The sequence below is a fragment of the Chiloscyllium plagiosum genome, unplaced genomic scaffold, assembly GCF_037043375.1.
Source record: "Chiloscyllium plagiosum isolate Xiang-an unplaced genomic scaffold, Cpla_swu_hap1 HiC_scaffold_26, whole genome shotgun sequence".
NCBI classification, from domain to species: Eukaryota; Metazoa; Chordata; class Chondrichthyes; order Orectolobiformes; family Hemiscylliidae; genus Chiloscyllium; species Chiloscyllium plagiosum.
The window spans coordinates 47,556,897-47,571,107 of NW_028270164.1; the positions used below are offsets into that span (position 1 = coordinate 47,556,897).

At 40.0% G+C, this 14,211-nt stretch overlaps 1 protein-coding gene across 2 annotated transcripts in view; it reads right to left on the minus strand.

The window, feature by feature from the left end:
• The window catches only part of trim33 (tripartite motif containing 33), a 151,875-nt gene that overhangs the window by 100,435 nt on the left and 37,229 nt on the right, over positions 1-14,211 (minus strand). For both annotated transcript variants that reach the window (XM_043716996.2, XM_043716995.2), the window contains exon 2: positions 3,545-3,663. In XM_043716996.2, the coding sequence (XP_043572931.2) occupies positions 3,545-3,663 (119 nt within the window). The remainder of the gene's footprint in view (positions 1-3,544; positions 3,664-14,211) is intronic.

The following is a 14,211-nucleotide window of genomic DNA, read 5'->3' on the forward strand; positions in this document are numbered from 1 at the left end:
AAAGATTGAGCATACTGTGAATAAGAAGGCATTGTTCCATTAGTATAAAGATCAATAACCAGGGGACATACATTTAAGGTAAGAGGTAGATGGTTAAGAGGAGAGTGTTCAGGAGAAATAATTTCAGATTCCATCTGAGCGAAAACAACTGCTCAACCAAAAACTCACGTAACATGCAATCTGTACATAGATATTCACTTATGTTGCCAGAGAATCCAGGCTCTTGAGTCGACACATGTACTTGAGCTCAGTGTGACCAGATCTTTGTTGATTGGCATGGGTACAATTGATCAAATGGCATGCTCCTGTAGTGTGAACATGGACGTACAATGACAGCTCTCCAAACTTCAGCTTCATTATGCGATACAGAACTCTGTAGTCCTCTTTCTTTTCACATTAGCTTTTGTGATGAATCAGTGAACCAAACATATCTAGTCTTAGTCTTGCACAATTTATCAAAGTGAGGTAGAAATGAAAGTTCTCACGCAGTTTTAAGATGTATGAATGAAGCTGTGCACCTCAACAGCTGTGTCTGCCACTAATGATGCTACTGGAAATATCTCAAATGAACGTCCTGCCACCAATGTGTGGCAAAGGCCAAGATTTGACTTGAATCTTGTCTCTTATTTCAAGAGGGTTGGAATATAAAAGCAGAGATGTACTACTAAGACTTTATAAAGCTCTGGTTAGGCCCCATTTGGAGTACTGAGTCCAGTTTTGGTCCCCACACCTCAGGAAGGACATACTGGCACTGGAACGTGTCCAGCGGATGATCCCTGGAATGACAGGTCTAACATATGAGGAACGGCTGAGGATACTGGGATTGTATTCGTTGGAGTTTAGAAGATTAAGGGGAGACTTAATAGAGACGTACAAAATAATACATGGCTTGGAAAAGGTGGATGCTAGGAAATTGTTTCAGTTAAACGAGGAGACTAGGACCCGTGGACACAGCCTTAGAATTAGAGGGGGTCATTTCAGAACAGAAATGCGGAGACATTTCTTCAGCCAGAGTGGTGGGCCTGTGGAATTCATTGCCACGGAGTGCAGTGGAAGCCGGGACGCTAAATGTCTTCAAGGCCGAGATTGATAGATTCTTGTTGTCTCAAGGAATTAAGGGCTACGGGGAGAACGCTGGAAAGTGGAGCTGAAATGCGCATCAGCCATGATTGAATGGCGGAGTGGACTCGATGGGCCGAATGGCCTTACTTCCACTCCTATGTCTTATGGTCTTATGAATCCTTGAAGTTTATCTTTGATGGCCAAGATTGGTTCTTTCTTCCCCTGCACTTTAGATATAGTTCATTCACATGACTGAAAATGTCTGGCAAGATATGCCAGCTAACCAACAAATAGACTATAAAAGAAAGTCCATGCATTATTGAAAACCATGTCAGTTCTCACGGACCACATGAACATAGGAGATTACCTCATCCTGCATAACTAATCACGCCTCGGTGTGCAACAGTAAACTTTGATGCATGGCCCCCTTCTCCGCACACAAAATTAGTCAACAATTGGGATTTCAATGGCTGAGAGTTTATGTAATTCATGACTTTTGGGGCTTGCTCCAACATTGCAGCTATCTGTAGTGGCATTTCTTTGGCAACAAGAGGTTCACAGTGGAAGATGCAATGGTTGATGTAAATATCAGGATTTTGCTCTTTTGCCTTACTGAGAAATTCTTTGAATTTCCCACATTATGGAGGCAGTGCAAATGATCCAACACATGATCCAGGTAAGACTTTTTTCCTCAACTAGGTATCTGGAACCCAAAAGTATTTCTTCACCAGTGACATGACTCAGTACTACTTACAAAAACAAATTCCCCTGTATGGAGTTCTCAGCAACATATTTAACGCAAGCCAGAAACTAAGTGTTCACTTAAATCAGTGGATTCATCAATCTGCAAAGCAAACTTCCCACTAGTAGCTAACTTATGTTGCAGCATCTCCTTGATATCAGCAGACGTATCTTCCATTCGCTATTCAACTGTATTATTGAAGAGTGAGATTTTATCTCTTTTGCACTATCAGCTTCTAACAGTACAACTTCTTTCACATGTTGGTATGATTAAAGTTTGCCAATAGAATGAGATTTTTGGTTTTGTTACATGCTCAGCCACCAGTTAACTGGCGTCTTGATCTTTATCTGACATCCTGGCTCATGCCGTTAAACTTTAGGTCTGCTTCATGTTTTGTGGTCGTTTCACGTATTTGGTCAATAGATGGATATTTTTGACGGCAAATGACCTTTTAACTTACTTGATACCATCACAGTGTTTGCCAACTTCTCTCTGTGGATGACATCTAGTAAACAGGCAAATGGCATCTCTATTAAATCCAAAGACCACACAGTCCTTAGCATACTGTCCTTGAACAGTTTGTTCTTTCTTTTCTTTGGGTACAGATGCTTCACTGAATTAATGGAGAAATCATCTTTTTGACAACAAACTTATCAGAACAGATTTCGCAGAGAAATGTGGACACAGACAATTTTGCTACATATGCTAATGTTAGCTCATGTCACTTTGACAAGAAATCATATAAATGCTGTTGCTTGGTCACTAGTTTAAACCATCACAAGTTGCCATTTTTTGCCCTTTGGTACTCAACAGTTAAAATGTTTGCTCATTTTAGAATCAAAAGACTGACACCTTGTGTTTTATTTGAAAATTAATTTTCACATGTTTTAGTTTAATTTTGATTCATGTTGGTTAAGATGAAACAATGATTTTTCTTACCTTTGTACAACATTTTACAGCACACTCACAGCATGCCAGCAAGTTGCAACACCCCATTTGAAAACCACTACTTTACCATTTCCAGTTGCCTGAGCCCATGGCATCTACCATGTGTTTCTTTTATCCAATCCCATGCATATCTCAATATTAAGGTTTGTTTGGAACTTTTGGTCTCACTGTTCATCTTTAAAGGAACATATTAGCTTTACATTTTCACCAATTCCTTTTGAATGGCTCCCAGTAGTCTAACCATAGATTTTTCTACAAGACCCAAGTGCACCTTGGACAGATCTTGTCTTATATAATAACCAGCTTCACTCCAATTTGTACACCTATCAAAGGCTGAATGAGAATTTTGGGACAGCCATCTGCCTCCTATTTTCTAAGTTTATGAATAGAGTATTACCAACTGAGCCACAGATTCCATATTTTCTGTGACAAACAGAAAAACAAAAACAACAAGTTAATTCTACAGGGTATGGTCACATCAGTCAAGATCATCAGCAATTGCTTGGAATAAGGTTCTGGTCACTTTGACTGTTCTGTCTTCAAGAAACAAGAGTAGCAACTTTGCAATGCGCTGTATTCACAACTATAAATCTTTTACACATCCATAACGTAACCCAACAAGCTTCTTGTCCTCCTTTTAAAAATCAACTACAGGTGAACCTTTCTTTATAAAAAGAAATATATTTTTGATTTGACAGATGAACAGAAAATGCATAGATTCAGTCATTATTAACACTATTTGGTGTTGTATTTGTTATTTCAACTTCATCTGAAAAGAAAAATCAACCCTACCTGACATGACTTCTCGTCAGAGTTGTTTGTTCCTTCTGATGAATCCTTCACAAAGTAGTTATCGACCAAGTCTATCTGTCTGCATTCCTGGCGACACACCGGGCACCGAATCACACCAACTGGGGCAGAGGCAAAATAAAAAAAAGTTTAATCTCAAGAAACATCATTCTTCACAGATGCATTAAATTATAAACAAAGACAATAGATTTCACTGGAGCAAAAATGGCAGCCTTAAAATAGTTTATTGATACATTGGTTTTCCATTTGCAATTTTGGAGTTTTTAATTAAACTTTTCAAGGTTGAAGTATTTATGAAGGTGGATAAAGTCAACAGAACATTAAAAAAAACTCGCAGGAACTGCCCTGTCAGATCATCACAATGCTCCAATAAGCCACAATTCCTCCCCACCCCTTAGGTCTCAGCAGTTGACATGAGGTGATTCAAGAACATTAAAGTCAGCACTAGTCAAACTTTGATGGTAAAACATCTTAAATGACTAACAAAGTACTGATCAACTTCCCCAAATTGACAATGGATCCAGTCCAGCAAGATATACAATTAGGCAAAAGTCTGCGCAGCCATGGCCTTTAATCTTGCAAACAAGTGGTACCCAAATACATAACTCAGTAGATTTCCACATGATTTCAATCTTTCAAAAAAATGCATTTGCAAATATAGCTGAGTGCAAGAGGTCCTTTGAGGATTTCTTCTGCAGATCATGAATCAATGGCAGAAAAAAGTCTGTTTCAGCAGTGACAGCTGTTTCAGGCTACTATTTGGGCTTACTGATGCGGGAAAATGATTTGAAGGTATCTCAACTTCTAATTGCATTCAGCATACCAGACTTTATAAATTTGTCCTCTTTAAATGCACACCCTTACTTTGACATTTAATTCAAGGGCTGGGAAGAAAACATCAAACACATCCTTGTTACTACATAGCAACTTGCTTCTTGCAATTTCCCTGACACTAAATACTGCAGCTAAGACTAGTAGATCCAAGCTCTGACTGGAAACAAAAAACAGGTGCAAAATATACAGAAAGCTAGTTTATCTTCTTTTAAAGGATCTTTAATGCTATCACTGCATGATTAATTGTAAATGCATGTATTGTTTTGTATACCTGTATTAACTATATTCTTGAAAAGGTTTATTTAAAACAATGTTAAATTTTAACTTCTTCATACAGCATGTTCCACTCATTAGTCAAAGTATTTCAAAATTGAAAATTAGCAACTGCATTAGAAATATCTTTTTTCTATATTGTTCCACTCTGAGCTACCTCAATACAATTTTAATATTCTTGATCTTAACAATGTAAATTCTACCCAAGACGCAACCCAAGCAATCTAATGTCTTTGAAGATGACCTTTCCCCATTGCACTTCAGCACCTGGACTTTGGAATGAGCCAACATGCAACACTTGGTCAAGGTTAATTGTTTGCAGTGAAATAACAGCAAGTTTTGTGCAGACCAAAAGCATCTTTCAACAAAATAATGGTTCCCTAGATACAGTTAATGTTTGTAGGGTTCTGTCCATTTGGGAACAGCCAGGAGAGCAGAGCGCTGCTTGGGATAAAATACAAAACAGAATCACTGCATCTCTCTTCAACCCTCTTTGCAAAGGTAGTGGTGAATAGTGGGAAATGTGTAGAGTAAGACAGTGTGTAGGAAGGATTTGATTGAAACTACTTATCGCAATCAAGTTATGTCTTGGTGTTCATTTGCAAATTCTGGTAATGAAGCATTCTGCCAAACGTCTGAAATAGCCTGATCAAGGAATCACCCGACAGGATCTACCATCACCTTTGTCTGCAAGGTCTCAAAGATAATATTAGATTAGATTACATTCAGTGTGGAAACAGGCCCTTCGGCCCAACAAGTTCACACCGCCCCGCCGAAGCGCAACCCACCCATACCCCTACATTTACCCCTTACCTAACACTACGGGCAATTCAGCATGGCCAATTCACCTGACCTGCACATCTTTTGGACTGTGGGAGGAAACCGGAGCACCCGGAGGAAACCCACGCAGACACGGGGAGAACGTGCCTGAGGCGGGAATTGAACCCGGGTCTCTGGCGCTGTGAGGCAGCAGTGCTAACCACTGTGCCACCGTGCCGCCCACACGTGGGACTACTTGCTAACTGACAAGTAGAAGGTCTCTTTTCTGCATAAAACTCTTCATGAGGGACAGGTGGTCCAATCTTTGGAGTGCTCCATGTCAATGTAGTTAGACCATCTTTCACAACACTGGGGGACAGGCAGAACTGCAGCATGTAATGACAGCCGAGTTCTAATTCTCCAACAAATGAAAAGATGAGAAATTATGAGTTCTGGCACAAAAATAACCAGCCAATCTATTGTATAGTACAACTGGCCAAGTTTATTTGATTATTAGATCTTCACTTTATGCCTGATAAGCTTAAAATTTCTTCAATACATATCTTACGCTGCCATACTCATGGGCAGCCCCATTCAGAACCAATTTAGATAACGGTTTCATGGGTATTCTTTTTTGCTCCAATTTTCCATCTTTTATTAAACTCATTCCTAAACTCAACAGTATTTTGCAGAGTTTTGAATGGGCACAGAATAGAAAGTTTCTATAAGGACTTAAAGTATACTCCATTCCTTGACCATAATTGCAATAATGCTTCTTCAAAACCTTTGCAAGATACCATCATAAGTTTTTTTAAGGAGAATCATTCCAACTACTTCATAATCGACTGAATTGGCATCCATGCACCATACTCCCAGATTATCCAATTATGTCAAATGCAAAACTCCCTGAAGAAACAATAACATTGAATTTTTCAAGTGCAGACAAACAGAGCAAACGCCTCACATGACAGAAGTTGAGGTTTTTTTTTGTGAATGTGTCAATAACAAAATCACAGTTATCCTCAACAAGAAAAAGTAGAAAGTGACACAGGAAGAGTGAAATTATATGACAGAATACTGCAACAGACAGTTATCACCAGCTTATTTAGCATATTAGCACCATTGTGTTGCAAGTAAAAAATGTCACATTCAATACTGTTAGCAATAAGCTTTTTGGTTAGTCATACTTCCTCACCTCAAATTGCTCTCACCACAATTAGACGCAGTACTTGATCATGGCATTGCACAGCACAAATAAGGTTAGAAGGACTAAATTGCAAATGCAGTGCTTCGCATTGTCTTATCTCGATTTGTTAAAGTGCCACACACAAACAGTTCTTGTCATTCAAGATGAAGAGGGAGCACAGAAACAAGTGCTCTTGGGTAGTCAAGAAATGTTGAATGGCTTTTTTTAGACTTAGTATATATAGCAGTATTGCTTAGCAGCAGCACAAAGATCTTACATATAACCTAAACTTGGATAACAGGATTCAAATTTTTAAAGTATACAAATGACAAAAGATGGAAACAAATACGAAGTTGAGACTACTTAAGGAGGTCGAATGTGCAAAGAGAAATGTTCGATGAGATTTAGCAGAGGTAAGCATGCAGTACTGTTACGACACAAGTAAACCCCCTGTTTAAACTAAACCAGCAACACAAGATTTATCCTACGCAGTAATCTGTGAAAATTCGAGGGGCTAAGAATTATTTAAAGTAAAAATTAACAACTTTATTTCTTAAAGTACGAGAACAATTAACAACTGTTTATAACTCCTTACTCTAACCGATCTTTTACTTTCCCTTCTATAATTCTAGTAAGATTTACCAAAAATTCAAATTTCAAAACCAGGCAGCTGTCGAATCTTCTCTTGGTATCTTCCTCCGTAGATTTTCTTCTTCTGGATTTCTATTTCACAGGGCATTGACAAATAAGGCCCCTTTAAGAGAGCTGTGTTTCAGGCAGTCTGTACATACCGGTGGCTTGGTAGTTCTCCCCTAACTGTTTGGTCTTATACCCCCAAAGCATCGGATTGTGTTACTGGCTTTTAATATTGTCAATATACTAAATTCAAACTTGATTGGAGCCGACTATTTTTCGGGTATAATTTAAACTGATTGGCCCAATTCGAATTTTTTTTTTTAAAAATGTCTCCAGGCAACCAGCTACACTAGCTGCTGGACCAAGAGATTACATTGTATCTTGTTCAGAACAATTGGTGCTGTAAGGTAGTTCTGCGAGCTTTTAATTTTCTTAAAGGTACAGTACACCCACATCTTCATAATACATTTTGGGAGAACAACCAGGAAAGCAACATTTAAAATACATGGAGACAACAGACAAATCAAACCCTGAAAGTCTCCAAATTGCCTTAGACAATTGAATTGAGGGATAAATGGGAGCAAAGTCAACTCTTTAAACAGAATGGAAAAAAAGTTGGAAAATCTACTCCCCTTGGCACGAACTAATCATAGGTATAACAGTGTGCCCACCAGCAACAAACACTGGAGAGAAACCAACTGATTGCAAGAACAGTAAGCAGCTAGTTAAGTCAGTCTCAGCAGTGGAAGTGTCACTAGGGCAAGCGGGAGCAGGGAAAGCCAAAGTCCAGGGTGAGATCCAGGAGCGCAAGGGACAATTTAGAGGGGAAGCAAAGAGATAAACACGCTGGGTAGAAGAGGGAACTGATAAGAACACAGGGGGATTATAATTGTACTAGGAGATGGGCCAGGAGACAGGAAGGTAACAAGGGGGTGCGGAGGACAGAATGGAGATTGCAAGGTAGGAGGAAATGGGACGATATCAGGGAGAGAGGCAGGTTGCAAGTACAAAAGAAGCTGCTATGGTAGAGAACGGTTTCAAACCAGTCAAAAGGAGCTCTCAGCTAATGTAGAGTTAGGAAAACTTGAAATCACTGATGTAATGGAGGGTGTGCAAATTATGTGATATTTCTCACTACAGGCTGCAGATACATGAGGACCAAATATCTGGGAAAAAACATGGTAGTTAGTGGGTTTTATAACAAACATTATGTCAACAATTAATTTTAAATTCAGATTGAGATATTAAATACAGTAAGAAGGGATTGTAACAGCTTGATTATAGTATTCCAGCTTTGTGAACACGAGTTGTGTCCTCACTAGTCTTCATAAGGTACATTTAATGCTCTTACTTTGTGTATACAGCTGGGAAATTAATGATTTCCTTGTTGGGTTAAATTGAATGCTGCTGAGATTGAGAGGATATTGATGAACTCTAATTCTACTCTGGCACAAATTCAAACCTTTACTGATGTTTAGGATCTATTACTTAGCAGATGGAATATAATGTGGGGAAGTGAGAGGTTATGCACTTTGGCAAGTATAGAGGAGCTGAATATATTAGAATGGAGAAAAACAGCAGAAAGCTACAGAACAGAAGGACCTAGGAGTACACGTCCATGAATCATAAAAATCTAGCAGCCAAATTGTGTGTAATAAGTAAGGCAAATGGGATGTTGATCTTCACTTCAAAGGGAGCATAAAAGGAGGTGGTTTTTCTAAAACATCACAAGAAACTTATGAGACCACAGTTGGAATAAGGTGAACAGGTTATGGGCCCCTTATCTTGGGAAAGATAAAGTGGCATTGGCAGCAGTTCAGAGAAGGTTTGCTTTGCTAATATCAGGTCTGGAAGGACTGGCTTGAGAGATCGAGTCTGAACTTATCAAAATATAGAAGAATGGGAGGTGATCTTATTGAAATTATAAGATTCTTAGGGGGACTTGACAGGGTCGATGTAGAAAGGTTGTTCCCCCTTATGGAGGAGACTGGGATCAGAGGGCATAATCTCAGAATAAGGGATCATACATTTAAGGCAGATGAGGAGGAATTTCTCTGAGGGCTGTGACGCTTAACTAATTTACTGGAATTCTTTGAGGACACTATGAGCATGGTGGACAACAGGCAACCAATGGATGGGACTTATCTGGATTTACAGAGAGTGTTCGACAAAGTACCGCACAAAAGGCTACTGCATAAGATTACTCATAATGCAATGCACCTTCAATTTATTAGCATGGACAGAATATTAGTTAACTAACAGAAATCAAAGAGTGGGGATAAATGGGTGTTTTTCTGGTTGGGGTTCAGGGGCTACTGGTTTGCCTCGGGACCGCAACTGTTTACAATTTACAAAGATAATTTAGAGTTAGGGACCAAGTGTAGGGTGTCAAAGTTCGTAGTTGACACGAAGATCAGTGGTAGAGCAAAGTGTGCAGAGGACACAGTCTGCAGAGGGACAGCGATAGGTTGAGTGAGCGAGCAAGGGTCTGGCACATCAAGTACAAGTGCACAATCCTTTATCAGAAATGCTCGGGACCAGCTGGTTTTCGGAATTCAGAATTTTTCTAATTTCAGAATAGGTGACAGTTTGATGGTGAAATTCTTTTAAAATCTTACCTAACAGCAGACTCACTGAGTAAAATGGGTCCTGAAACAGAATTGAGACCTGCCAGAGCTGGGCCACGCACCCCCCAAGTTGCATCTGAGTGACATGCATCAAGTGGGTGGGGAGTTAGGTTAACTGTTTGCATGCCAAACAAACTTGTTAATGAGAAAAAAACTTTACAAAGAAACCTTGGGATTTCAGAGCTTTTCGGATTTCAGATAAAGAGCTGATATCTGTACAGTGTTGGTAAACATGAGGTCATCCATCTTGGAAGAAATAACAGCAAAGTGGACTATTATTTAAATTGTGAAAAATTACAGCATGCTTCAGTGCAGAGGGACCTGGATATCCTTGTGCATGAATCACAAAACTTTTGTTTGTGGGTGCAGCAGACAAATGAGTGCTGTCCTTTGTTGCTACAGATGGAGATTAAAAATAGGAAGGTTGTGCTACAGCAGTATATTGGGTGCTGGTGAGGCCACACTTGGAATACTGTGTACAATTTTGGTTTCCCTACTTGAGAAAGGATGCATTGGCACTGGAGGGGGTGCAGAAGAGGTTGACTAGGAAGAACTAAGATATTTGCCAGAAGTGTTTTGTTCCTCTCAAAGTGAATCTCTGGAGATTTTTTTTCTCCTCCCTTTGCTTGATGCATGCAGATGTTTATATTTTAGAATCATCTGGTGAGGTGTTTATACTTTTGTATTTAAAACAGTTCTGCATCATTATTAAATGCTTTGTTTTATAATAAAGCAAACCAATATCACTTTGCTTATTAAAGATGTGTGCCTTTCCATTGTCGTCCTAATATAGAGAATGCATACAATTGGACATGTTGGGTACCGAATAAAACAATTAATGTTGTCACCTGTGGAGTAATCAGTCTAAAGACAAACAATAACTCCTCCACAGTCTTAGTCATAGCACAAAACTGGGAGCTGAATGGATATTGACAATGAAAACATTTAAGTGGAAGCGGGATATCATCAACTGGAGAAGGTCAAAAGACATCAGACAGAATCAGATGTACAGCATGGAAACAGACCCTTTGGTTCTACTCGTCCAGGCTGACCAGATATCCCAACCCAATCTAGTCCCATTTGCTAGCACTTGACACATATCCCTCCAAACCCTTCCTATTCATATACACATCCAGATGCCTTTTAAATGCTGCAATTGTATCAGCCTCCACCAATTCCTCCAGCAGCTCATTCCATGCACAGACCACCCTCTGTGTAGAAAAGATTGCCCCTTCGATCCTTTTTATATCTTTCCCCTCTCACCCGAAACCGTTGGCCTCAAGTTCTGGACACTCCCCACCCCAGGGAAAAGACTTTGTCTATTTATCCTATTCATGCCCCTTATGATTTTATAAACCTCTATGAGGTAACCCCTCAGCCCAAATGCTCCAGGGAAAACAGCAACAGTCTACTCAGCCTCTCCTGATAGCTCAAATCTTCCAACCCTGGCAACATCCTTGTAAATCTGTAAACTAAGGGAATACTTCACTAAGCATGTCAGCTGGGCCTGCAGGGGCTGACCTGACCTCCCAGTTACTAGGCAAAAATATGAGGACTGTAGATGCTCGAAATCAGAGTCTAGATGATAGTGGTGCTGGAAAAGCACAGCAGGTCAGGCAGCATCCAAGGAGCAGGAAAATTGACGTTTCGGGCAAGAGCTCTTCATCAGGAATGAAGGCAGGGAGCCTCTGGGATGGAGAGTTAAATGGGAGGGGGGGTGGGGCTGGGGAGAAGGTAGGCAAGAGTACAAGAGATGGAGGTGGGGATGAAAGTGATAGGTTTCCTACTTTAATCCCACTTGCTTTCTGACATAACCTCCTTGGTCTCCTCCATTACCACAACAAATCAGACCACAACTTCGAGGAACATCTCATCCTCCACCTGGGCAACCTACAGTCCAGAAGACTCAACATTGAGTTCTCCAATTTTAAATAGCTTTTTAAACAAAAGGAAAGGGAAAAGAAAAAAGACATTCAGGACAGAGGTGCAAGGAAAGAGGGCAGAATATCATTGCAACTGTTTACAAGAACACAAATGAGATCGCAGACTCAGGAACATTGTAACGAGGAAGGATCAGAGTCCAATCCAAGGATAAATGGGGTAATATTTAAATTTATACATGCCCTCCTGAAGTTTGAAAGGAACATAGAAGAGTTTGATTTCTTTTGAAAATATAGCCAAACAGATGAGGATGACCAAAAGACAACTGGATTTTGTTCTTGCAAAACAGGTCGACAGGTCACGCTCATTAGGCTTACTATTGGAATTATAGAATTTTACAAAGAGCCATTCAACCTATCTGGACCAGTTCCTGAAAGAGCAATCCAACTAGACTTGCTCGCCAGCCCTATCTCCGTAGTCCTCCAAATCCATCATTTTCAAATATATATCCAACTCTCTTGAAAGAGTTTGAAATATACACCAAACTCTCTTGGAATCCACCTCTATCACTCACCAAGATAATGCATTCCAAATCCTAACAACTGAGTAAAGTAGTTTCTCATCTCACACCTACCTCTTTTGTAGATAGTCTGGAAATTGCGACCTCTACTTACTGACATACCAACTAGTGATTTTCTACACTTGGCCTGCCTCATGACTTCGGATCAGATCCAGCATCCTTTCTGATAGCACTGGAAACGTACTGTTCCAGAAAGTTTTCTTGTATACACTGCAGAAAGTTATCCCCTTCCTTGACCCACACTCTTGGCTATCTTAGCAGATTTGAAGTCAACCCAACTTGCCCTGCAGATTTCCATAATTTGCCTACACATACTCTCTTCTACTTCATCTCCGTTACTTGCAGGCCTATAATAAATAGCCAACAAGGTCACTGCTTCTTTCCTGTTTCTCACATTGAGCCATACAGATTCTAATTCAGGAACTGCATCTTTTTCAAGGGCAATGGTACTATCTTTGCTACACCTTTCTTTTTTAATCCACTCTTTCTACTAAAAGCCATATAAAAACCTGGACGTTAAGCATCCAGTCTTGCTCTAGCTTTCTGATGAGGCTTCTACAGATTATGAGGTACCAGAAATGTTACCCTTGTTAAGATAACCAAAAGAACTGCAGAGGCTTTAAATCAGAAACAAAAACAAAAATTGTTGAAGCAGCTCAACAGGTCTGGCAGCATCTGTGCAGAGAAATCACAGTTAACATTTCAGGTCAAGTGCCCATTCCTCAGATCTGATTTCCCTGCACAGAATGCTGCCAGACCTGCTGAGCTTTTCCAGCAATTTCTGTTTTTGGACCCATGATAAGAGTTGGCCCCAAGACTTACAGGCATAGATTTTAGCATATTCCAAAGCAGCCTGGAAAGACCTGTATGGAATTTGAGATAGTAAAGAAAAATAATTTAAGACAACTGAATGCAGATAAAAGGTGGAGACGCTCTGAATTAACTATCAAAGTTTAAAATTCCACTGCCTCTATTGGTAAGAACTCAAGAGAACCAGATGATTCCACACCATCAGATAAGCATTGACATGGTTGACAAATTACATGCTGATCCACAAATTCAGATACTTTTTCTGTCACCCCCACAAACATAAGATAGATAGAAGGGGTGAGGTAAAAGAAAGGCAGCTAACCAGAGATGGGAAAGGCTCCTGACAGTGCCCAGGTCCTCAGGCCAGAAAGGGGAGGCTGAATGCAATTGATGGCAAAATACCATCATTATGTTTCCATTACTACAAGGTGGGATACCGTTGTGCAGTTTGCTTGAAGTTGCAAGAGAACCCATTGGGACCTATTGGGATTTACAAGGAAACTGCTGAGAAAGGAGAGCTGACAAAGTACAACAGATCAAATAGCAGCTTTGGCTGAAGCGGTGAGCTTAAGTATAAACACTACTGGGAGTGCAGGGGGGTGATACCTGAATGTTACATGAAATTCTTGTCAAAATCAAAAATAACTCCACATACCACCCTCTGAATGAAAAAGTAGCCCCTTAGGTCTCTTTTATATTTTTTCCCTTCTCACCCGAAACCTATTCCCTCTAGTTCTGGACTTCCTCACCCTAGGGAAAAGACTTTGTCTATTTATCCTATCCATGCCCCTCATGATTTTATAAACCTCTATAAGATCACCCCTCAGCCTTCGATGCTCCAGGGAAAACAGCCCCAGCCTGTTCAGCCTCTCCCTATTGCTCAAATCCTCCAACCCTGGCAACATCCTTGTAAATCTTTTCTGAACCCTTTAAAGTTTCACAACATCTTTCCGATAGGAAGGAGACCAGAACTGCACGCAATATTCCAACAGTGGTCTAACCAACATCCTGTAAAGCCACAACATGACTTCCCAACCCCTGTACTCAATACTCTGACCATTAT